Below are 27,099 nucleotides of genomic sequence, written 5' to 3'. Positions count from 1 at the left end.
AAAAATAAAAAAAATAAGTGCTGGCCTAGACAGATACACCCAATGAGAAAATAAGCATCTAGCCCAAGATACCACCGTTACTCGTCTCAAAACTCTCCTTCAGACCAGTGATCTATCGCAACCTTTTGTAACACAATTTTTAAAAATGTATTCCTGGGGTTTGGGCATCACTGGCTAGGCCAGAACTTATTGCCCGAGAAGGGGATAGTGAGCTGCTTTCATAAACCACTGCAGTCCATGTGGTGTAGGTACATCCACTGTGATGTTAGGGAGGGTGTTCATGGATTCTGACCCAGCGATAGTGAAAGAATGAAATATAGTTCCAAATCAAGAAAGCGAGTGGCTTGGAGGGAAACCTCCAGTTGGCGGTGTTCCCATATGTTTGCTGTCCTTCTAGATGGTAGTGGTCATGGGTTTGGAAGGCCTAAGGAACCTCAGTGAATTTCTGTAGTGCATCTTGCAAATGGTACACAGCTGATACTGTTTCGGTGGTGAAGGGAGTGAGTGCTTATGGATGGGTTGCCAATCAAGCGGCTGCTTTCCCCTGGTGGCCTCAAGTTTCTCGAGTGTCGCGTGTTCTGGAGCTGCACCAACCAGGCAAGTGGAGAGTATTCCATTACAATCCTGACTTGTGCCTTGTCGATGGACATGCTTTGGGAAGTCAGACGGTGAGCTTCTTGCCACAGGATTCCTAGCCTTTGACCTTCTCTTGTAGCCACAGTATTTATATGGGTGGCGTGGTACCACAGTGGTTAGCACTGTTGCTTCACAGAGCCAGGGTCCCGGGTTCGATTCCCGGCTTGGGTCACTGTCTGTGTGGAGTCTGCACGTTCTCATTATGTCTGCGTGGGTTTCCTCCGGGCGCTCCGGTTTCCTCCCACGAGTCCCGAAAGACATGATTAGGTGAATTGGACATTCTAAATTCTCCCTCAATGTAGCTGAACAGGGACCGGAGTGCGGCAATTAGGGGATTTCACAGTAACATCATTGCAACGCTATGGAAGCCTACTTGTGACTCTAATAAAGATTATTCTAGCTAGTTCAGTTCAGTTTCTGGTCAATGGTAATCCCTAGGATGTTGATAGGGTCATTGCCTGGCACAGATGTTACTTGGCACTTATCAGCCCAAGCTTGGATGTTGTCCAGATCTTGCTGCATTTGGACATGGACCGCTTCAGTAGGAGGAGCTGCGAATGGCACTTAATATTGTGCAATCATTTGCAAACATCCCCACTTCTGACCTTATGATGGAAGGAAGGTCGCTGATGAAGCAGCTGTAGATGGTTGAGGCTAGTGCACAACCGTAAGGAGTTCCTGCATCGAGGCTGAAGTTGAGAAGATTGATAATAGTCGCAATGCTTTGGAAAGAAACTGTTCAGTGGAAAACAAACCGCGCCATTTATCTGAGCATTCCAGTCAGTTATACAATATAAAAGAGGTTAAGTAAAATCTAATCAAACCGTAGCTTTACTTCACTATCCTTCCAGAAAGAAAATCACTGTTCCTGTAAACTAGAGGTCCATTGTACTAGCTACACAAGTGCTAAAACCATACCAGAAAACAGTTCCTTTTAATAACAATAATAATAATAATATTTAACAATAATCTTTATTGTCACAAGTAGGCCGACATTAACACTGCAATGAAGTTACTGCGAAAAGCCCCTAGTCGCCACATTCTGGCGCCTGTTTGGGTACATTGAGGGATAATTTAGAATGTCCAAATTACCTAACAGCACATCTTTAGGGACTTGTGGGAGGAAACTGGAGCACCCGGAGGAAACCCACGCAGACACAGGGAAAACGTGCAGACAATGACCCAAGCCGGGTATCGAACCTGGAGCTGTGAAGCAACAGTGCTACCCACTGTGTTGCTGTGCTGCAAAACAACAAAATATGCCTGAAATGTTATTCTTCATATAAAGGCAAATGGATCTTCTCTCATATCCTGCAGGTTTACAAATCTGCCACACAATTGCTTACACATTAAAGACAATATAGTCAGTAGTTACCTCAGTAGCTCATAGAATCAGAGAATCCCTACAGCACGGAAGGAGGCCATTCGGCCCATTGAGTCTACACCGACAATCCGAAAGAGAACCCGGTTTAGGCCAATGCCCCCACCCTATCTACAGAACCCCACTTAACCTTTTGGATATAATAACAACCTTCACCCTCTGCTTCCTCTACTCTGGATCCAATTTGCCAAGTTTCCTTGAATCACACGGGCTCTTACCTTTGCTATCAGTCTCCCACGTGGGACCTTATCAAAAGCCTAGCTACGTCAAATGCATTGACCTCATCTACACAACTGGTCACCTCTTCGATTCAAGTTGCTCAGACATGATCTTCTACTTTTTTGGTTTTAAAGCATCATCTATGACTTCTACTCTTACTTCCCTCAGTAACCTAGGATGTATCCCGTGCAGACTAGGTGCCTTTTCTACTTTGAGCCTGCCAACTTTTTTAGTATCTCCTTTCTAATTATCTTACTCCTATCCAATGTTGTTAAACTGCATCCTCCTTTACTGCTGCTTAGTGAAGGCAGGTGCAAAATACACCATAGCCATGCCGTCTGCCTCTACTGATTTACTTTTTGATTCCTCATTAGTCACAGAAGCTACCAAAGATTAACTTTTTCAAAGTTCAGATTTGGAATATCAGAGGTAGTTAAATTTCCAATCTAACATTCCATAGGTATCAATTCAATCCTCGCATGCATTCTCAATTAGAGGTTGGCATCTTTCTTTTTGTGAAAGACGATGGGATCGCAGCCTCAGAACTTCAGATCAGATCATCTGCTGCTCTTTTGACAGCGAAATAAGTCAATTCTGGAAAGACAAAGTCTGCCACAAGTGTCAGACATGAAGTTGTCCCTTGCTGGTGGTGCAGGATGATCTCTGCTGGCACTTGGTTGCTGGGCAGCATTTGGACATTGTGGTGGAAAGCTCCTGCAGACTGGTGTCACAATTTGCATCCATCATCAGCTATTTTCTTATTTACCGTGATTGACATCAAGGACTTCCAAATTTCTTTTGATAGAATCCTTGAAACGGAGCTTTAGGAGCCTGCTGGTTGCTTGAGATGGGCTACCTCCCCTTATAGTATACCCCTGGGACTGCGGCCACTTTCCATCCTGTGCACAATATGAGACGAGTGAAGCCTTTTGCACTTTATTACTAGCATGCTTGCCCTAGAAAGGGCTGCTTCATTGTGTCACATGGAAAGACAAAGTCACCAAAGGACATGTAATTGACACAAAGTTATCGAGTCTCTGTTCTTGCCAGCTGCAATTTGTCTAGGTCTCTGCCCTGCAGTAATTTGCTGAGGGCCAAGTTAGTTGTTTTTTGCATGCCTGTTTTGCTCATCAGCAAAGATCGCTGGCTGCCTTTCCAATGTCTTAGCCGAGAGAGGTTTTCTATCACTGTAGATCAAAGATAGCAAAATTTGCTAACATCCTCCAGTGGCCTGCTGTCCAGTCTGATCACCGGTGAAGACACAAGTCTGTCCCATAATTGCAGTTATTTTGACAATGGTGAGGCAGAATATGTCAAGCATGAGCCAGATGATCAATGAGCATTTTCAGCAGAATTATCTTTACAGTAATTATAATGTTGCTATAAAATATTTACTGAATACTGCCCAGTATTTCAGAGAATGAATTACCACAATATGGATGTGTTTCATATCAGTGTGTATAGTAGCTATTTAGATTTATACGAACTTCCACACAATTAGGATCAGGAGTAGGTTATTCGGCCCCTCAAACTTGTTTCACCATTTAGCAAGGTTATAGCTGATCTGATTATGGCCTTGACTCCTCGTTCCATCTGCCCAAATAATGTTTGACTCCCTTGTTAATGAAGAATTTGTCTCCCTCTGCCTTAAAAACATATGACTCTGCCTCCTTCGTTCTCTGGAGAACAGGGTTGCAAGATTCACAGTCCTCAGAGCAAACATTTCTTCTGATCTTCATCTTAAATGGGAGACCCATTATTTTTAAATTATGCCCGCTAGTTCTAGTCTCTCCCAAAAGGGAAAACATCCTGGGCAAATCCCCTCGGGGTCTTGTGTTGAGGTGACCTCTCATTCTTCTAAACTACGAAGAATACAAGCCCATCCTATGCAGCCTTTCCTCATGAGATAAACCACATTTATACCCTTTCTTCATTGCTTTAAATAAATTTAGAGCATCCAATTCTTTTTTTCCCAATTAAGGGGCAATTTAACATGGCCAATCCACCTACCTTGCACTTATTTTGGGTTGTGGGAGTGAGACCCACAAAGACACGGGGAGAATGCGCAAACTCCACACGGACAGTGACCCGGGGCCGGGATCGAATCGGGTTCCTCGGTGCCATGAGGCAGCAGTGCTAACCACTGCACCACCGTGCCGCCCTCATCCTTTCTTTGTAAGGGGACCAAAATAGTGCGCAGTATTACAATCCCAGACCAGACCCCAGCAGTGGCTAGGACCAAAACCCCAATAGTTAAGTTTATTTTAAGACTGTGCAGAGAGATTCACTCCAGGAGTGATTGCATCAAAACAAAATAGGGTGTTGGTATGTCTCAAACAAAAGTTTATGAATACAATATTAAACTTTTACCTTCACACCTGAAAAGAACAGCTTGCAATTACCCCTCCACACAACTATACAATTTCCATTAAACAAGAAACAAAACGGCTCTTTATCCATCGTAAAATTAGCAGGGCATAAAGTAATACTTGCTTTATAAAACAGATTTAGCTCCAATTGAACCCCTTCAGACTCGAGCTGAATGTCTTCAAATAACTGATTCAACTAAGCTGTTTCAGTCTTTTCCTCGTCTTCAGACAAGATTGTTCTGCTTTAAAATGTTCCTTTTTTGTAAAACTATCCTACTTAGAAAGAATTGTGGACTCAAGAATCAGGCAGATTAGAACTTAGCTCCTCCCTCTATGCTTCTTCTCCAAACTCACTGCCTCTCTGAACTCCACCTAGCAATTAACTTATCGCCTCAAGCTGGAGAATACATTATCGCTGCATGCTGCAAACGCACATTAACTCCACAGGGATCTCCCCAATCAATCCACAGTGCATTAGCCCAGACTGAAACACATTCCTGTGTCAATTTCACTTGCTGGCTGCTAAAACCACCCAGGCTCTGCAAACGGAATAAAAAAAAACATGACAACTGCAGTCAAACACCCTAATCTAGGCATTTAACTCTTTCCCCTAACATTTATAATCCAGTTTTCCAAACATCTTCAAATTGTCATCACAGGAGGCTAGAAATAATTTCAGGCAACTGTGGCAAAACATCCTTACTTTTATATTCCATTCCCTTTGCATTAAACAATAATATTCCATTTGTCTTCCTAATCATGTACCTGTATGCTAACGTTTCCGGATTCATGTACCGGAACACCCAGATCCCTCAGCACCACTGGGTTCTGTAATCTCCCTCCAAATTAGATATTCTGCTTTTCCTGCCAACGTGGAGAAATAAATTTAGAGCATCCAATTATTATTTTCCAATTAAGGGGCCATTTAGCGTGATGAATCCACCTACCCTGCCCATCTTTGGGCTGTGGGGGTGAGACCCGCACAGATACAGGGAGAACGTCCAAACTCCACACGGACAGTGACCTGGGTCCGGGATCAAACCTGGGTCCTTGGCGCAGTGAAGCAGCAGTGCTAACCACTGTGCCACCGTGCTTCCCTTTAATCAAAGTCTCTTTGTACACTAATGCTCTCTTCACAATTTACTTCCTTACCCATCTTTAACAACCATATATTCGGTCCCTTCATCCAAGTCATTGATGTGCAGGGAAAGGAATCTCAGGGCCAACCAGGCTAGTTTCAGCCATTAATCCTGGATCCTTAAAAAAAATTCATTCATGGATATGAGCGTCGCTGGCTGGGCCAGCCTTTATTACCACCCCCGAGGGCATTCACCCCTGAGGGCATTTAAAAATCCACCGCATTGCTGTGGGTCTGGAGTCACATGTCGGCCAGACCAAGTAAGGATGGCAGATTTCCTTCCCTGAATGAAATTAGTTAACCAGATGGGTTTTTACAACAATCGACTACAGTTTCATGGTCATCTTTAGACTTCTATTTCCAGATTTTTATTGAATTCAAATTTCACTATCTGCCATGGTGGGATCCGAACCCAGGTCCCCAGAGCATTACCCTGGCTCACTAGATTATTAGCCCAGCGACAATACCACTATGCCACTGCCTCACCAAAGAGCAAGGAATGAGCTTGCCATGACCTGATGTGATAGAAAACAATGCTTGATGGGGACTGTTGTTTCCTGGGCAGGACCTGGCTCTTGGTCCTTCCGGATTTTGAGACGCCAGATAAGGGTCTGGTAAACTGTAAATAGTTGAGGCCCAAGCACTGATTCCTGTGGCACTCGCTCATCACAACTTGCCAACCTGAAAATTGCTCATTTGTGTCTCTTCCCATTTCCTGTTAACTAACTAATCCATGCTAATATGTTACCCCCAACACCATAAGCTGTTATTTTGTCTAGTAACCGTTGACGTGACACCTTGTCAACAGCCTTCTGGAAACCCACGTACACCACATCCCTTTATCCACATTGCTTGTTACTTCCTCAAAGGACTCCAATAAATTAGTCAAACATGATTTCCCTTTCACAAATTCATCTTGACTCTTTGTGTCGTATTGAGATTTTCCAAGTGTCTTGCTATAAACTCCTAAAAAATATATTTCAGCAATTTCAACAAGACAGACGTTAAGATAACTGGCCTGTAACTCCCTGCTTTTTGTCCCTTTCCTTTATTGAAGAGTCACAATCACTATTTTCTAATCTGATGGGACCGTTACAGCATCTAAGGAGTTTTTGAAAATTAAAACCAATCCTTCTGCTATCTCAGCAGCCACTTCTTTTAAGACTGAAGTCCATCAGGATCTGGATCTCAGCAACGTTTAGTTCTAATAATTTTCTAAATACCCTTTCCCCGGGATCGTAATTGTTTTCCCTCCTTTCATCTTCTGATTCACAATTATTGCTGGAGATTGTTACTATCCTCTACAGTGAAGACAGATTAAAATCTCTGTTCGATTCATCCACCATTTCATCATTTTCCATTAATTCTCCATTCTCGCTTGTGGCATGACCTCCTGGGCTATGCGCAGTCAATTCCAGCCCCACCTGATCGGGAGTCAGTCGCAACACATGTGAAATTAGATCTTATTTTAAAATAACAATAAATGGGAACAGAGGACAATCAATAGGAAGGACTCGAACAATCTCTAGAGGACCTCTTTTCTTTTGTAAATACCTACAGAAACTCTTAATATTTATTTTTATATTTCAAGCTAGCTTTCTCCCCCCTTAATCTTTTAGTCATTCTCTGCTGTTCTTTACATTCTGTCCAAATCTTGTGACCTGATCTTTGAACATTACATGCTTTTTCTTTCAACTAGATATTATCTTTAATTTTTTTTTAAAAGCCACAGATGGTGTGTCCTTACCTTGAATCTTTCCTTCTCACTAGTATCCATCTTTGAGTATGATGAACCATCTCCTTAAGTGGCAGCCACTGTATTTCTACTGACCCATCTCTTTTTTTTTTTACGTTCAGTAACAACAGGCTTGGATTAACAACAGAATCTCCGCCAGCTCACATCTTTATTACAGCTGAGGAAGTTCACAATCATTCATGGCAACCGCGGAGATACATGAAGGGTGGGGAGGTCAGTCAGTCACCCCAGGGGCTCAACCACCCTCCCCAAGGGTGCAGTCACCCTCACCCTCCCCAGGGACACAGTCACCCTCCCCAGGGGCACAGTCACCCTCCCCCACCCCAGGGGCACAGTCACCCTCACCCACCCCAGGGGCACAGTCACCTGACCCATCTCTTAATCTAATTTCCCAGATCAGTTTAGCCAGATTTGTCTTCATTTTTAAAAAAACTTTGGAGCATCCAATTATTTTTTTTCCAATTAAGGGGCAATTTAACGTGTCCAATCCACCTACGCTGCACATCATTGGGTTGTGGGAGCAAAACCCACACAAAGACGGGGAGAATATGCAAACTCCATGGACAATGACCCAGAGCCGGGATCGAACCTGGGACTTCGGCGCAGTGAGGCAGCAGTGCTAACCACTGTGCTACCGTGCTGCCCCCAGCTCCGTCTTAATACCATGTTTAAAACACTAGGCTTTGATCCACTCCCCTCTCCCTCAAACTGAATGTGAAATGCAATCAAATTGGATCATTGCTACCAAGGGGTGCCTTCATAATGAAGTCATAAATGAATCCCATCTCCTTGCACATTACAGGATCTGGTACAGCCTGGACTGTGGTTGGTGAGAAAATATGCTGTTCTTAGAAACTGCCCCGAAAAAAAACGATGAATTCATTATCCAGGTTACCGTTGCCAATCTGATTTGTCCAATTTATATGTAGATTAATAGCACCACTGTAACTTTCTCACAAGTGCCCATTTTTTCTTCCTGTATACCGGCTTAGTGTGGCTACTGTTAGGGCCTATAAACCACTCCCATATTTCTCGTGCAATTTCAACCTGCATGCAGAATGATTTAAAAGGATTGTCGTGTAAAGAAAATCATTGTGAAGCTAAATTATTGCTTACCTTCTGGTGTCTCTGTCGGTTGCTTGGACAGAATGCATTGTAGGACTGGGTTTTCCCAAGCACCACCCTCTCTAGTGATAGCAACAAGTGCCTGCAGTTCATTATGTCCAAATTCCAGCAATGCATTGTGAGAATCCTGTCAAAAAGACAGTGACAATTTAAAAGTACAGATTCAAGACGCTGAATAGGTGCATGTTGCTTGCTTTTACTGTGTCAGCAAGGTCAGCAATTCATGAGTGAATTACAACCAGACTGCAAGAGTCAATCCTAACAGTGAACATTTGGATTTTATTGTCACGTGTACCGAGGTACTTTTCGGCGAGCAACTGAAACAGATCATTTAGTACATGAAAATAAAACAAAAAGAAAATACATAAAATGGCAACACAAAGTTCCACAATGTAAATACATAGACACCGGCATCAGACGAAGCATACAGGAGTGTAGTATTAATCAGGTCAATCAATAAGAGGGTCTTTTAGGAGTTTGGTAACAGCGGGGAAGCTGTTTTTGAATCTGTTCGTGCGTGTTCTCAGACTTTTGAAGGTCAGAAGTTTGTGGTCATGTACCAACCGATTCAAGAACAGCTTCTTCCCTACTGCCATCAGACTTCTGTATGGACCTACCTCGTATTAAGTTGATCTTTTCTCTACACCCTAGCTATGACTGTAACATTACATTCTGTAGTCTCTCCTTCCTTCCCCATGTACGGTATGCGTTGTCTGCATAACATTCAAAAAACAATACTTTTCACTGTGTACTAATACATGTGACAGTAATAAATCAAATCAAATTTAATTTTGTATCTTCTGCCCGATGGAAGAGGTTGGAAGAGTGAGTAAGCCGGGTGAAAGGGGTCTTAGAGTATGCTGCCCGCTTTCCCAAGGCAGTGGGAGTCAATGGATGGGAGGCAGGTTCGTGTGATGGACTGGGCCGTGTTCACGACTCTGTGGTTTCTTGCAGTCTTGGGCAGAGTAGTTGCCATACCAGGCTGTGATGCAGCCAGATAGGATGCTTTCTATAAAGCATCTGTAAAAGTTGATAAGAGTCAGTGTGGACATGCCGAATTTCCTTAGTTTCATGAGGAAGTACAGGCGCTGTTGTGCTTTCTTGGTGGTAGCATTAACGTGGGTGGACCAGGGCAGATTTTTTGCGATGTGTACTCCCAGGAATTTGACCATCTCGACCTCAGCTCTGTTGATACAGACAGGGGTGTGTACATTACTTTGCTTCCTGAAGTCAATGACCCAGCTCTTTAGTTTTGCTGACATTGAGCGATAGATTGTTGTCGTTGCACCACTCCACTAGGTTCTCTATCTCCCTCCTGTATGCTGACTCGTCCTTATTCGAGATCCAACCCACTATGGTCATGGCCTCAGCAAACCTGCAGATGGAGTTGGAACCATATTTTGCCAGGCAGTCCTGTGTGTACAGGGAGTATAGTAGGGGCTAAGTACGCAGCCTTGTGGGGCCCCGGTATTGAGGACTATTGTGGAGGTGTTGTTGTTGTTTATTCTTACTGATTGTGGTCTGTGGGTCAGAAAGTTGAGGATCCAGTTGCACAGTGAGGAGCCAAGTCCAAGGTTTTGGAACTTTGCTATGAGCTTGGCTGGGATTATGGTGTTGAAGGCGTAGGTGCAGTCAATAAACGGAGCGTGATGTTGGAGTCCTTGTTGTTGAGATGTTCTAGGGATGAGTGTAGGGCCAGGGAGATGACGTCTGCTGTGGAACAGTTGTGGTGGTATGCAAATTGCAGTGGATCTAGGCATCCTGGGAGCATTTCGTTGATGCGCATCATGACCAACCTCTCGAAGCACTTCATTACGATTGATGTCAGGGACGGCAGTCATTGAAGCACGTTGCCTGGTTCTTCTTTGGCATCGGTATGATGACGGTCTTAAAGAAACTCTTTCGATCAAATAGTTTGGATGGGGTGGTGTTTGTGCAGTGTGTCCAGGAAGCTTTTCTAACAAAGTATGTAGATTGTCCGACCAGAGGGGAGGCTATATTGGATTTGGTACTTGGTAATGAACCAGGGCAGGTGATAGATTTGTTAGTGGGGGAGCATTTTGGAAGTAGTGACCACAATTCTGCGACTTTCACTTTAGTAATGGAGAGGGATAGGTGTGTGCAACAGGGCAAGGTTTACAATTGGGGGAAGGGTAAATACAATGCTGTCAGACAGGAATTGAAGTGCATAAGTTGGGAACATAGGCTGTCAGGGAAGGACACAAGTGAAATGTGGAACTTGTTCAAGGAACAGGTACTGCGTGTCTTTGATATGTATGTCCGTCAGGCAGGGAAGAGTTGGTCGAGTGAGTGAACCATGGTTGACAAGAGAGGTTCAATGTCTTGTTAAGAGGAAGAAGGAGACTTATGTAAGGCTGAGGAAACAAGGTTCAGACAGGGCGCTGGAGGGATACAAGATAGCCAGGAGGGAACTGAAGAAAGGGATTAGGAGAGCTAAGAGAGGGCATGAAAAATCTTTGGCGGGTAGGATCAAGGAAAACCCCAAGGCCTTTTACACAATGACTAGAGCGAGGGTAGGTCCAATCAAGGACAGTAGCGGGAGATTGTGTATTGAGTCTGAAGAGATAGGAGAGGTCTTGAACGAGTACTTTTCTTCAGTATTTACAAACGAGAGGGGCCATATTGTTGGAGAGGACAGCGTGAAACAGGCTGGTAAGCTCGAGGAGATACTTGTTAGGAAGATGTGTTGGGCATTTTGAAAAACTTGAGGATAGACAAGTCCCCCGGGCCTGACGGGATATATCCAAGGATTCTGTGGGAAGCAAGAAATGAAATTGCAGAGCCGTTGGCAATGATCTTTTCGTTCTCACTGTCAACAGGGATGGTACCAGGGGATTGGAGAGTGGTGAATGTCGTGCCCCTGTTCAAAAAAGGGAATAGGGATAACCCTGGGAATTACAGGCCAGTTAGTCTTACTTCGGTGGTAGGCAAAGTAATGGAAAGGGTACTGAGGGATAGGATTTCTGAGCATCTGGAAAGACACTGCTTAATTAGGGATAGTCAGCACGGATTTGTGAGGGGTAGGTCTTGCCGTACAAGTCTTATTGACTTCTTTGAGGAGGTGACCAAGCATGTGGATGAAGGTAAAGCAGTGGATGTAGTATTCATGGATTTTAGTGAGGCATTTGATAAGGTTCCCCATGGTAGGCTTATGCAGAAAGTAAGGAGGCATGGGATAGTGGGAAATTTGGCCAGTTGGATAACGAACTGGCTAACCGAAGGTGGATGGCAAATATTCAGCCTGGAGCCCAGTTACCAGTGGCGTACCACAGGGATCAGTTCTGGGTCCTCTGCTGTTTGTGATTTTCATTAATGACTTGGATGAGGGAGTTGAAGGGTGGGTCAGTAAATTTGCAGATGATACGAAGATTGGTGGAGTTGTGGATAGTGAGGAGGGCTGTTGTCGGCTTCAAAGAGACATAGATAGGATGCAGAGCTGGGCTGAGAAGTGGCAGATGGAGTTTAACCCTGACAAGTGTAATGTTGTCCATTTTGGAAGGACAAATATGAATGCGGAATACAGGGTTAACGGTAGGGTTCTTGGCAATGTAGAGGAGCAGAGAGATCTTGGGGTCTATGTTCATAGATCTTTGAAAGTTGCCACTCAAGTGGATAGAGCTGTGAAGAAAGCCTATGGTGTGCTAGCGTTCATTAGCAGAGGGATTGAATTTAAGAGCCGTGAGGTGATGACGCAGTTGTACAAAACCTTGGTACAGCCACATTTGGAGTACGGTGTGCAGTTCTGGTCACCTCATTTTAGGAAGGATGTGGAAGCTTTGGAAAAGGTGCAAAGGAGATTTACCAGGATGTTGCCTGGAATGGAGAGTAGGTCTTACGAGGAAAGGTTGAGGGTGCTCGGCCTTTTCTCATTAGAACGGAGAAGGATGAGGGGCGACTTGATAGAGGTTTATAAGAAGATCAGGGGAATAGATGGAGTAGACAGTCAGAGACTTTTTGCCCGGGTGGAACAAACCATTACAAGGGGACATAAATTTTAAGGTAAATGGTGGAAGATATAGGGGGGGATGTCAGAGGTAGGTTCTTTACCTAGAGTAGTGGGGGCGTGGAATGCACTGCCTGTGGAAGTAGTTGAGTCGGAAATGTTAGGGACCTTCAAGCGGCTATTGGATAGGTACATGGATTAGGGTAGAATAATGGAGTGTAGATTAATTTGTTTTTAAGGGCAGCACGGTAGCATTGTGGATAGCACAATTGCTTCACAGCTCCAGGGTCCCAGGTTCGATTCCGGCTTGGGTCATTGTCTGTGTGGAGTCTGCACATCCTCCCCGTGTGCGCGCGTGGGTTTCCTCCGGGTGCTCCGCTTTCCTCCCACAGTCCAAAGATGTGCAGGTTGGGTGGATTGGCCATGATAAATTGCCCTTAGTGTCCAAAATTCTATGATAATCTATGATTAACCTAGGACAAAAGTTTGGCACAACATCGGGGCTGAAGGGCCTGTTCTGTGCTGTATTTCTCTACGTTCTATGTATGTTCTTGAAGCAGGTGGGAACCTCGGAGCAGAGTAGGGACAGGTTAAAGATGTCTGCGAAAACATCTGCCATCTGGTCCACGCAGTTTTTCCAAAAACAATACGTGACCCAGAACAACTTTTACTCATAACAAATATATTCTCAAGTGGAAGCAATTTTTCCATTTATTACACATGTTCTGGGCCACAAAATGAAAAGAATGATCTGGGGCATGTCTGAAAACCACTCAGTTGAGTAAAAGCTTTGAGAACTATCATCTCTCAATCTTAAAACAAAACATGCACAATTTCAGTAACAGTGGAGGCATGCTGTGTAAAAGATCAGCCTGCTTAGCTATAGTTTGTGGTACACAGTATTTCTGGGAAAATATTTCCTCACTCTTTTCCTGCCAATTTCTGCCAATATCTGTCTCTCCACCTGCAGATGCTGTATAGAGTTTCATATGTATTGATTTCCGACTGCTTTGTCACCGATTATTGGTGTGCGACTTTTAGCACAGTGCCAATAAGTCATTTGACATTAGGAAGCACCACAAACGAGCCAGGTCCTCTCCTTACATTTATACTTCCAGATGAGTTTAATCAAGAGTGGGATATCAAATCCAACTGCAGTTCCAAGACTACTGCCTTGGTCAAAATCATAGTTGGGGGATCAAACCTGGGGAAATTGTTCTGCATCGCCTAGCCAAGTTATGCATAATAACTACTATCTGCTGAATTAACTGATGCATGAATGAGACAGTACAACATTTGTCAAAACAAATAAATGGAAAAATATTTCCTTACTCCAACCCCCAATTTTATTGTTTTTAGTCTGTATGCAAAGTGCTCAACAGATAAGCCAAAAAGCAACTCAACCATTTCCCTCCGGGCAAAATTCATCAGTTCATGAAAAGATTTTGTAAGGAAAAGCTCCGCATTCACATTTGCAGAACTCCAGCCTCAATATGGTAGTATATGCAAAAGCCAGAAGCTTATGCGTTCAAGCCTTCTTTAGTGATCTGGAAGGAGGAACTGGAGGTACTGTTGCTAAATTTGCAGATTATACAAAGATCTGTAGAGGGACAGGTAGTATTGAGGAAACAGGGGGGGCTGCAGAAGGACTTGGAGAAACTAGCAGAGTGGGCAAAGGACTGGCAGATGGAATACAATGTGGAAAAGTGTGAGGTTACACATTTTGGAAGCAGGAATGGAGACAGACTATTTTCTAAATGGGGAAAGGCTTAGGAAATCAGAAGCACAAAGGGACTTGGGGGTTCTTGTTCATGATTCTCTTAAGGTTAACATGCAGGTTCAGTTGGCAGTTAGGAAGGCAAATGCAATGTTAGCATTCATGTCAAGAGGGCGAAAATACAAGAGCAGGAATGTACTTCTGAGGCTATACAAGGCTCTGGTCAGGCCCCATTTGGAGTATTGTGAGCAGATTTGGGCCCCGTAGCTAAGAAAGATGTGCTGGCCTTGGAAAGGGTAGAGAGGAGATTCACAAGAATGATCCCTGGAATGAAGAACTTGTCGTATGAGGAACGGTTGAGGACTATGAGTCTGTACTCATTGAGTTTAGAAAGATATGGGGGGGATCTTATTGAAACTTAACAGGATACTGCGAGGCCTGGATAGAATGGACATGGAGAGGATGTTTCCACTTGTAGGAAAAACTAGAATCAGAGGACACAATCTCAGAATAAAGGCATGATCCTTCAAAACAGAGATGAGGAGAAATTTCTTCGGCCAGGGGGTGGTAAATCTGTGGAACTCTTTGCCGCAGAAGGCAGTGGAGGCCAAATCACTGAGTGTCTTTAAGACAGAGATAGGTTCTTGATTAATGGGGAGGAAGGCTGGAGAATGGGGATGAGAAAAATACCAGCCATGATTGAATGACGGAGCAGACTCGATGGGCCGAGTGGCCTATTTCTGCTCCTATGTCTTCTGGAGTACATGACCTAAGCTGGCACCAAACAGTCCTGATAATAGTGCTACAATCATTGGAGTTGCTACCCTTCAGATCAGTAGCTAGACGAAGATCCTATCTGCTTGTTCAGGAGAATGAAGATCATAGCCCATGGCACCTACTCAAAAAGCAGGCTGTGTTCTGACCAAGGATTTTTCTTCAATTGACACCAGCAAGGTTAAAGATGGTTAACTCAGCTCATTGGGTGTGGGTAGCATTGCTGCATTTGGCACACAGCAAATGCCTGCACCAAAGCTCCAAAGACAAGGCAAGCGGCTTGTTTCGTCCAAACAAAAACAGTGAACATTGTATCATATATGAATGTTAAGATGTCATATTGGACTGGAAACATTAACTCTGTTTCTCCCTCCATTGGTGCTTCCAGACTTGCTGAGTATTTCCAGCAATCTTTTTACTTCAAATTTTCAGTACCCACGTTATTTCGCTTTTATTTATTTATTTTTTATTTTTTATTTTTATTTCGCTTTTATTATCTTGTTTAGTCTTTCAATCATTTTAATTAATAAACTTCAGAAGACATTAAGCACACTTAAAAATGAAGAGTTCCTTCTGAAAATGAGCATCCCTACATCAACGGATAGCTGAAAACGCCATAGATTACTGAAATTAGAGCCGCAATTAGAACCAGTGCAAATCCCAAACATTAGATTTTCAACAAAAACTCTGCCATTTTCAACTGATCACTCACCTGCAATGTCTGTTGCAGCTGCTGCCATACTTCTTGTGGGACCTCTTTTTCAGATAGTGATAATAGTATTTCAAAACAACTCCTAAAATTTTAAACAGGGTTAAAAACATGAGTGAGATAGCTCCTTAATACAGGTTCAGAATTTTTCAACTGAAGATGTGACACCTGTTAAAAGAAACCAAAACACATCTCTGAATCCCTTCTGAAAAGAAAGCATGTTTATTTTGCTACTAATATAACTAAGAAGCTTACAGGTGTAATTTACTCTGCAATATAACTGTAAAATATCAGGAGCCACAAGGTATTCGAACAACAAACTGGCCAAAAAAAGATTTTGATGTAACGCATAATCATGCAACTGAACCGCTGACAGCATGCTGTTTGTCTTTCCAAAATATCACAGACCTTGCTAATGCATTTGAGTGGTTTTAGATATTTCACTTATTAATACAGGTAGTTAATTTCCTCTATGTAGCACCCGACATCCATTTAGCAGTGTTATTGATGACACTAGTCCAACACATATCTTTCTGCAAGACATCAAAACTAATTATGGCCCACAAAATTAGCTATCCAGTCAAGGTAGTAAAGGATAAATTATCCCAAGCGTAATTACTATACTGAAGACAGGTCCATTTTCAGAGAAAAATGCTGTAAAATACTTACACTGCTAATCGATTAAGTACAAAATTAATATGAGCACACTCCGTCGTCAGGTAAGGCCTTGCGCTTGTGTAGCTCTGGATAGAAATCCGATAGATCTCCAATAAAGGCAGGAGTTCTTCAGAAGTTTTGCACTTCTCACCATATTGTACCAAGATCTACAATGAGAAAAAGGTAACTGGTTATTACAGAACCAGTTGTCAAATAAGCTGCCCAGATGATGCCATATTTCTGCAATCTACAAACACGATATGAAAACATTTTAAACCGTGCTTTTAATCTACACACCAAGTTAGAAAATCCCAAGGCAGCCAACATGTTTTAGTTCCTCCCACTGGCCAGATTCAAAGCAGCACTGGCAAGAACTGATACACAATCATAACTGGAATAAGGTGGCATGATGTTTCAGGGCATCAAGACAAGGGGTTTAGGATTGGCATCTCCATTTGTTTCCAAGTATTATTTCACCCCTTTTCTCTGGATTCTATGCCAGAGGACTGAATCTTTTTCTTCCATAACAAAGTGAAGCTGATTTTCTAGTTGGGCAAGCTACCAGTTCGAATTGTTTTAAAGTTCCATCCTAGTCATATTAGGTTTTCAAAACAGTTCTCAATTTTGTCAGTGAAATTGCATCTCTATGTTCACCAAAAATCCCAAAACTGAAGCAAACGATAAACAGCATCTAACTTTTCTTTTAACCTTAAGACCCTATTAATTCACAGATCCTGTGCTGTTGATGGCCAGGCACCTAGCAGAACATCTAACAACAGCAAAGGCTCACTTTTCTGTGGTTGCCTAGCCTGATGAACGATTGTCTTTGCTGCCTGTGCAAGGTGCAAACCTGGTTCAGTGCATTTGGGTCATGATAGAAAATAGTATCATCCAGCGATCTAAGAAATCAACTTGACAGGTTTCAAGTCTACTACAAATAATTTTCCAACTTTCAGCAATAAATTGAAAGAAAAAAACACCCAGCTATTTCTCTTGTAAGCCCTCTTTCAGAAAAATAGGGTCCAAAATAACGGCTGGCACATACAGACCCGATAGAAATCTACTTTTCTTATAGGTAATACAGTTTAACGGAAGAAATGATTTAGTGACATTATGTTATTAAAAGTAATTTCTTAACCATGACAGCAGAAAATGCTGAGAGCATGGGAAAGGATCAGATAAGGAAGTCAGTTTGAAAACTGACCATACACTGCAAGGCCGCGCTGCAGAATAAACTCATTGTTATCATTACTGGGCAAAAATCCCAGTTCCAGAAAACATGGTGGGAAACAGGTGTTTTGATCACACCATATTATGGAAACATACAGAAATTCTCTCATGCCACATTATCTCTTAAAACTTGATAACCAGACATTTCGGTCAAATTAGATGAATTATAATTATTTAAACCCAATCACAGCCAGAAAGGGGACAGAACCTTAAAGATTATGATCTCCTGAAGAGACCGGGGGAGAACCTTCTTTCCCATTCCGGAATCATCTTTAACCTAACCATTGAAATCTATTCTTCTTGCTTTAGCTTTGCAAACCGTCATTTTGTTTCATTTCATTGTTGTATTGTGCGTTTTGATCGAAAGAAATTAGCACAAACTGAATTCTATTTTGAATTCAACTCAAGCATCTGTATTTGCGTTGGACTAACTAACTTTCTAAATTCTGTACTCTCATTTAATTGACTTGATCAGTAGACTTTAAAAACTGATACAAATGAAGCTATAATTTACTTCACCCAAAGAAATTCAGTCTCAAGTTCTGTCGGTTGATATATAGTGCGGCGACACATAAATATATTAACAAAGTACAGATCCATCAAGACCAAAAGCAAAGAATCAAATGAATTTGCCAAAGTTAAGCTTTAAACTGCAATCTAAGCACACGCTTAGTTCATTGCAATTTTCATCAGTCAACTTATATTTATGTAGCACCTTTAAAATAATCAAACATCCGAAGGGACTTCACAGGAGCATTATAAAACAAAATGATAGAGCCACACAAGGAGATATTAGATCAGATGTTTTAAGGAATGCTTTAAAGAAGGAAGTAAAGAGCAGCAGAGAGAAGGGGAACTCCAGATCTTGGGGCCCAGTCAACTGAAAGCATGACCTATGGTTTGATGATTAAAATTGGGGATGGTCAAGAGGCCTGCATTGGATTTAAAACATACATGTCAGTTTTGGCGATGGAGGAGATCAGAGGTATTGTGGGCAAGACTATACAGGAATTTAAAATCAAGGATGTAAATTTTAAAATCAAGACATTGCTTGATCGAGAGTCAAAGTAGGTCACTGAGCAAGCATACGGGCAGAGATTTCAGTGACCTCAAGTTCATGGAAAGTATGACGTGATCCACCAATAAATAGTTTGTTGGAGCTGTCAGTCTAGAGGCAACAATGCATGAAACGAGGTTTCTGCAGATGAGCTGGGGCAGGTAGAGTTGAACATTGTTTCAGAGGGGAAAATAGGCAGCCATGGCAATGGAACGGACATGTGATGGGATCAAATTTAGTCAGGCAGCCTTCAACTCAACAGTAAAAGACTGCTACAAATAACATGAAACAGCTACACAAATAGGCTTCCACAGTAAATTAAGGAAACACTTTTAAAAAACTATTTTGCTACTCGTAAGCCTGCCAATATGCACACAGCTTGTTAATTAACCTTCAGCAGAGAGAGAGAGAGAGACTAGCTATTAGTAATGAATACAACTGATGCTTATCAGGGCTGTTTTATTTTCAGTTTATCAAAGGAAAGCACTAGAGTTGACTCAACACTTTCCTTATGTCACTACAGTCTGAACTCAGTACTCATTTGTGGTACAGCATTTCCTTGCTGCATTATTGTGCATACTGAGCAACATGTTTAAAATTTGATTCAAGACCACATAGCCATACTTCCAAAAGAGCGGACCAAAACTGTGAGACATTTTGTTTGTTATGTTCAGTGATTTCCTCCTTAAATAAGGTTAAAAAATGAAGTTATCTAGAATGCAAACAAGCCACGTCCATTCTTAGTAATACAGTTCCAAAAAGACATTTTTGTTTTTGTTTCAAAACCTCAACACTATCGGAGATGCACAACCTAATGTAGAATGAAGACCACTGAAGTGTAACAAATTCAACTGGAAATAGAAAGCATCTCATGTACTTATGTGCAGTTTAATTATATGAACCATACTACATTGAAGCATAATTACTGTGCTCACCCCAGTCCAACGCCGACATCTCCACATCATAATTAGTGTGACAGTTATATAAGCAGCTTCCATTAAAATTACAGATATTCAATTTTTAAAAATTGAAATGTTAACAGAAGATCACAAGCGGATAGAGTAGGTGCTAGTTGAATGCATGTAGCTGAGAGGAAAAATTATGAAAAGTGACTTGACTGTGGGAATCCAGTCATTGTTTCACATAATAAACTAGCCATTGTATTCCAGTGTATTCAGCACTAAGAATGTTCTCGGTCTAATCAACTAATCAGTTGCAGCAAGGTCTTTGGGCCGAGCTGTCTATCATGGGACGTGATAAACATATCCAGTAATTTTCCTGAGACTGCTCACACAGATGCTGAGCTAGTTATGATAGGCACCAGTCAATCTTAAGTAATGCCCAATGTTTAACAAATCATCCTCTAAGTAACATACATTCGTTTGAACAAACCAGTGGATCTCAGCTGAGAATTAGAAACCATTGAGTGTAAATGAGGGGTTAAACCAGAGATAAGAATTCCCTTAAAAGTAGGACCTAGTGGTTGAGGTCTTTGTTGCTGAATTCTTGAATCACCTATCTGTGTTAGTGATTTATTTTTGTTTTATGCTTTTTGCCATGTGTTCGACATGATGTATTGTTTGATATTTAATTTCTAAGTTTTGATGCAGTTCTCATTCAAGTGAATAATTAACAATAAAGTTGGATTTTTGACACCATCAATCAACCAGACTATAGAGGTAAAATAAGAGTCGCAATATAAGCATATTTTCTTTCACCTCAGCTTTGATTCACCAAGTGAATAGTTGGAGGAATGGGAGCTATTACCAGTGATGAGAAGGTTGAGGGGATATTTGATAGCAGTATTTAAAAATCATGACGGGTCTGGATGGAGTAAATAGTGAAAGGCTATTCCACTGGCAGAGAATATTAATTTAAGCTGAGTGGCTAAAGGACCAAGGGCGACATGAGGAAAAACTTCTTTAAATCCAGCCAGTGGGTCAGGGCCTGGAATGCGCTGCCAGAGAGTGTGGTGGAAGCAGATCAATTGTGGCTTTGAAATAGGAATTAGACAAATATGTGAAGCCATTTTAGAGCTACAAGGAAAGGCAGGGAAGTGGGACTAGTTGAATTGTTCAAGATGGGCCCAATTCCCTCTTCTGTGCTGTAACCTTTCTGTAATTCTACAAACGGATTCACACTACCCATGATGAAATGAATTCAGAATGTATTTTACAATGAAAGTTTACAGCAGTATGTGGAACTTAGTTTATGATTAAATTTATTTTCAATCGGTTTTTAAAATCATGCAACACCAGGAGAAGATTGTCATTTTCAAAGCTCTTATGAATAAAATGCATGCAACAATGCAACCAAAATGTGAAATGAAAACAGAAAATAAACTAGAAAGGCACAGTAGATCTGATAGAAAGAGTTAATGTCTTAGATCAGCCAAAAATATAGTTTGCCTTTGAGAGAAAAACATTTTAATGAAGGAAATACCAAAAATTACCCCCAACCATGCCAATTTGCATGCCTTCTAATGAACCAAGATCACTTCATCAAGCCATTGGCCCACACGGAGAAAACATGTAGCCCCTTTTAATTCAAAACAGTTAGTTAATTGCCACAGAGCTGCTTATCCAAGATACAAATAGGCCAGTGGTGACAATGCATGATACAATCAAATTGACTGCATCTGATTAAGAACTGGAAAGCCAGGTGTTTTAAATGTTTTTCGTAGCATTAATTAACTCATTGGCTATAACGGTAATGATGCAAGTTATTCGTGAAGTTTCAGTCACTTTACATAAATTGGATGATCTGCTCTATTACTAACGCCGCTCTCCGATCTCTGATGTTACTATTCCAATAAAATCAGGATGCAGATAAACACCAAAGACAAGCCTGAATGAGGATCTTGCCTGACTGTAAATTTTAAAAAGTAGCCCAATTGCTGCCTTGTTCCTTCCGAGACCACTCTGGTATTCTGCCACCAACACATGCAAGCTCTACAGTTTAACGTGGTCTTAAATGAATTGAAAACTATACTGAACGACTCATCAACTTCAAACTTACCACATCATTGTTTTGCATGTCGGTATAAAAAGATGGCACCAATTACTTCAGACTATGCAGTACAACATGCAAAAAATAAATCTTCAGAAAGACTGATCCCTCAAGAGTTAAAAGAAACAATGGAACAGCAACTATAGTGCAAGGTATAAACTACATTCATAAATTAGGAAGACTAGTTTAGAGGGTATGCACTGGATGCATTCCTCATTGTGAGCTACTTTAATTGGGGCAATGGAAGGCACATTGTAAACTGGCCTCAATACCCTTGGTTCAGGCTTTGACGGGGTGGGTAATGTTACCAAATCTTGAAACTGAAAGTGTGGTTTATTTTTACTGAAGAGAACCTGCACCAGAATAGGCTAGGGTCAGAAGTATTTTCAAACTAACCAACAAGCGCCGAGAGCACCAAATTAGAAAATGCTGTAAACACTCAGAAAATCAGACATGGAAAAGTGGGCAACTGATCAGAGTGTGGAGGGATGAGAGAGAATCCAAAACAGATATACGAAGATGTATATTAAATCAAATCAAAACAAAGGGAGACCTGAGCAGTTTTGTGATTTGTAAATACCTGTCATTGCAAGAATTCTTCCCCCAGCAAAGCTTGTACTAAACTTTTGGTGAAGGTATGGATATTATATTTACCAACTGCATACTGCAAATGGGCGAATATGGTTCATGAAAGTGACCACAGCCAAAAAGATAGTTTGATTTTGCCCGACAGCTTCTCTTCAACAAGTTTGTAAATTAAGCTGCAGCTCCAGGAATGTCTGAACATGGTTGGAGAAGGAAGCATTTTATCATAGTAATCCTGCTGGCTCAATGGAAAACCATATAGTACCTCACTCAGTTCATCCAGAGAGTGCAGTTTAGCTAGGATTAACTAAATTCTGAAAGAAATGTGGAGGTAAAAATAAAACAGGGTTCAATAACAGCCCTGAATGAATACACTAAACGTATTGGTGTACAGTTAGACTAGCATACCCTACACTGGGTTCTGCAGGGTTCATCTAGGGACTCCACAGTAGGTCCGGCTGTTTTAAATTTGAAAAACGTTGTCCTTCCAGCTTGTCCAATTGAAGGCAATTTTCACACTACTTTGTGGCGGCATGGTGGCACATGGTCAACACTGCTGCCTCACAGCGTCAGGGAACGAGGTTTTATTCCAGACGTTGATTCCTGCATGTGTGGAGTTTGCATGTTCTGCAGTGTCTTCCTGGGTTTCCTCTGGGTGCTTTGGTTTCCTCCCACAGTCCAAAAATGTGGTTAGGAGGATTGGCCATGCTAAATTGCCCCTTTGTGTTCAAAGGTTAGGTGAGGTTACAGGAATAGGGCAGGGAGAGGTAGAGTTGGTGCAGACTCGATGGGCCAAATAGCCTTCTTCTGCATAATAGGGATTCTATAGACGTCGCTGGATAGGCCAGCGGTTATTGCCCTTGAGGCAGTGGTGTGTTGCCTTCTTGAACCACTGCAGACATATGGTGGCAGCACAGTGGTTCTCTCTTACCTCTCAGCACCAGGGGCCCTGGTTCAATTCCGATCTTGGGTGACTGCTTTGTGGATTTTTCATGTTCTCCCCGTATCTGCGTGAGTTTCCTCTGGGTGCTTCGGTTTCCTCCCACAGTCCAAGATGTGCAGGTTAGGAAGATTGGCCACAGCAAAATTGTCCCAGTGTCCACAGGTTAGGTGGGGTTACAGTGATAGGGCGAGGTGCTCTCTCGGAGGATGTGTGTAGACTTAGAACATAGAACAGTACAGCACTGAACAGGCCCTTCGGCCCTTGATGTTATGCCGAGCTTTGTCCAAAACCAAGATCAAGCTATCCCACTCCCTGCCATTCTGGTGTGCTCCATGTGCCTATCCAATAACCGCTTGAAAGTTCCTAAAGTGTCCGACTCCACTATCACAGCAGGCAGTCCATTCCACACCCTAATCACCCTCCGAGTAAAGAACCTACCTCGGACATCCTTCCTATATCTCCCACCCCGAACCTTATAGTTATGCCCCCTTGTAACAGCTACATTCACCCGAGGAAATAGTCTCTGAACATCCACTCTATCTATCCCCCTCATCATCTTATAAACCTCTATTAAGTAACCTCTCTTCCTCCTCCGCTCCAAAGAGAAAAGCCCTAGCTCCCTCAACCTTTCCTCATAAGAACTACCCTCCAATCCAGGCAGCATCCTGGTAAATCTCCTTTGCACCCTTTCCAATGCTTCCACATCCCTCCTAAAAAGTGAGGTGACCAGAACTGCACATAATACTCCAAATGTGGTCTCACCAGGGTCCTGTACAGTTGCAGCATAACCCCATGGCTTTTAAACTCAAGCCCCCGTTAATAAACGCAAACACACTATAGGCCTTCTTTACGGCTCTATTCACTTGAGTGGCAACCTTCAGAGATCTGTGGGCATCTATGGGCCAAATGGCCTCCTGCTGCACTGTAGGGATTCTACTGATCGGGGAAGGAGGGAATTGTTCATGAGAGAGGGGTAAAATGTGTGTGTGTGTGGGGGGGGGGGGGGGGGGGGGAGAAGAGGAGGAGGTTGGAGCCAGAGAGAGGAGAGAGATCACACCTCCCATTAAAAATTACTAAAAGGGTAAGTATTTGCTGAACAAGAGAACGAGTTAATTATAAGAAATGTATCAATAAAGGGCAGCAGGGTGGCGCAGTGGTTAGTACTGCTGCCTTACATTGCTGAGGACCCGGGTCACTGTCTGTGTGGTGGTTGTACATTCTCCCCATGTCTGCGTGGGTATCACCCCCACAACCCAAAGATGTGCCGGGAAGGTGGATTGACACGCTAAATTGCCCCTTAATTGGAAAAAAAATTATTGGGTACTCTTAAATTTATATTTAAAAGAAATGAAATGCGTACATAAGTAGAAAATACTTTTATAAATAAGTGTGTTACGTTTGCACCTATTTTGCACAAACAAACAATTTTTTTGTGCTTTCTGTCTTCAACGCAATAAGAATGTTTCTTAGGGGTTATGTCAGTACTCTTGGGACGTCAAAACAATTCAGAAGCTGATAAAGTTTGGGGAACCCCGAGTTAGACTAATGGTACGTTTGCCTGGCAGCGCCTGTTCAAACATCCCAACTATTCCCACGGCTATGTTAGTTTAATATCTTTCAGTGGCTAAGTTTCAGAAATGATTCTGGACTGGTAACACCAACCAAAACTACTTCAGGAAACTGTTTATTAAGTTCCAGTACCTAACCCCACACAATTAACAGTAGATGGAGAACATTAAAACTGCAGTCCCAGTCAGAACGGATATGCATTTGCTCTCTCAGCATCATTTTTGCAGCCATATGATGTCGGGCCCCACTGTAGATCAGTCAGTTGGGTGAAGCTATGATCAAAGAGTAGAGTGCATTTTAATGTTGCGATATCAAAGTAATGGGTATTTTTTAAATTCCTGATGGTAATTTAAAATTAGCCTGATGTGAATGTCAGTCAAGAACATTAGAATTTTTTTATCAATAGATAAGAAAGATACATATGATATAACAGATTACATTTATTTACTTATTTAAAATTTTTTTTAGAGTATCCAATTCATTTTTTCCAATTAAGGGGCAACTTAGTGTGGCCAATCCACCGACCCTGCACATCTTTGGGTTTGGGGGTGGGACAAAACCCACGCAAACACCGCGAGAATGTGCAAACTCCACACAGACAGTGACCCAGAGCTGGGATTGAACCTGGGACCTCGGTACTGTGAAGCAGCAATGCTAACCACTGCGCCACTGTGCTGCCCTACAGATTACATTTTTAAAATAAATTTAAAGTACCCAATCCACCTACCCTGCACATCTTTTGAGTTGTGGGTGTGAGACCCACACAGACACGGGAGAACGTGCAAACTCCACACGGATAACGGATAGTGACCCAGGGCCAGGATCGAATCCAGGTCCGTGGCACCGTGAGGCAGCAGTGCAAATCACTGCGTCACCGTGCCACTCGACAGATAGAATTGTTTTTTAATAAACATTTTATTAACGTATTTTTGGTATAGTAACAACAAAAAAATAAATATACATGAAACCATAAACGCAGTGCAAAAACGCTTACCTATTATACAGGTCCCACCCTTATTACCCCCCTACTCTAACCTAAACTACTCCTCCCACCCCCCTCCCTAGATAGCATTGTTAACAACAAAGCAATATTCTATTTCTGATGAGTCAATTACACTCTAATTTTTATCAAAGATGAACACCAGTATCTGCCATTTAAAAATGAACTTCAATACAATGAAAATAATTCATTAGATGGCAGTTTAAACAATCTGATAGGAAGAAAATGTGATCCAAGTGTCGCCAACAATCCTGAAAAAAATAGATGGGTGGTGTCACAAAGGACTAACAAGATTGAGGCCCAGCAAAACCATGGCAACGGCTGTGGCAGCTGGAATCCTAGACCTAGAGCATATCAATGAATATCAGGATTGATGAGAAGAGAAAGCGATTTCCAGACTGTCACTGTACTTCAAAAGGGAAATAAACTGGATCAGGTCATCCTTTTGATAGCTATTCAACTGAGATCATTACTATGGGATATGATTAGAGTTCAGTTCATTCTTTTTTCTTTCCATGGTGTTCTAATGTCATGAACATTTCTATTTCATAAACGTCATTGCAGATTTTGAGGTCAATTTATGAGAATTTGCTTCTTTTTTGTAAAGGTGGAAAATCTCCCACATTGACTTCTCTCAGGTTTTCGCTCCCCATCTCCTCTTCCTATTACAAGGTTGAAGAATTAAATAAAGCTCTGCTTGTTTTAATGAATTTGAGTTTTGATCTTTCACCATAATGGTGTACATTGTGACAAAGTACTCATATGCAACTTTTCAAACTCTCCTCAAAGGCTTCCATTTAACCAAAAAAATAATCTCTTCCAATGTGCATTACATGCTCTAAGTGCAAGTTTTACAGAGTCTCAAAGTGATGCCTACTACAGAACATACTTGCTGTAACAACATGCTGTCCCTCAAGAGTCAAGATTCAATGGACGCTCCGGGAATTCAGAAAGTTCTCCCAAAAAAGGACTGAATTTGTGGCTGTGTTCTACTAAACCAGGTGATTAATAGCAAAGATTTCGGTTATAGAGTGTTATTATTATGCATCTTATTTAAATCCATTGCTGATGTAAGTGCTGTGATGTCATTTGTGTTATTGTTACCTGTGTATATTTGTGTTTAAACCCCGTTAGTTCTGATTCTATACCGTTACTGTTGTTTAGCTAGCATTTGAATGCATACTATATTTTAAACATCGTTGTTTTTATATATTAAAGATTAACTTTATTTAGCATGGAAAGAAGGCGGGGCATATGTTGG

The 27,099-nt window shown here is 41.9% G+C and overlaps 1 protein-coding gene across 3 annotated transcripts in view; it reads right to left on the bottom strand.

Annotated features, from left to right (window-relative positions):
• The window catches only part of rlf (RLF zinc finger), a 95,444-nt gene that overhangs the window by 13,354 nt on the left and 54,991 nt on the right, over positions 1-27,099 (bottom strand). For 2 of the 3 annotated variants that reach the window (XM_038796650.1, XM_038796659.1), the window contains exons 2-4: positions 16,458-16,612; positions 15,792-15,873; positions 8,616-8,751 (exon numbers count right to left, since the gene is read on the bottom strand). In XM_038796650.1, coding sequence (XP_038652578.1) covers positions 8,616-8,751; positions 15,792-15,873; positions 16,458-16,612 — 373 coding nt within the window. Of the gene's footprint in view, positions 1-8,615; positions 8,752-15,791; positions 15,874-16,457; positions 16,613-26,727; positions 26,830-27,099 lie in introns of those variants that run through there. The other variant, XM_038796668.1, reaches the window with a different exon arrangement.

Source organism: Scyliorhinus canicula, chromosome 1, assembly GCF_902713615.1.
Source record: "Scyliorhinus canicula chromosome 1, sScyCan1.1, whole genome shotgun sequence".
NCBI classification, from domain to species: Eukaryota; Metazoa; Chordata; class Chondrichthyes; order Carcharhiniformes; family Scyliorhinidae; genus Scyliorhinus; species Scyliorhinus canicula.
This window is presented reverse-complemented; position numbering and strand designations above follow the sequence as displayed.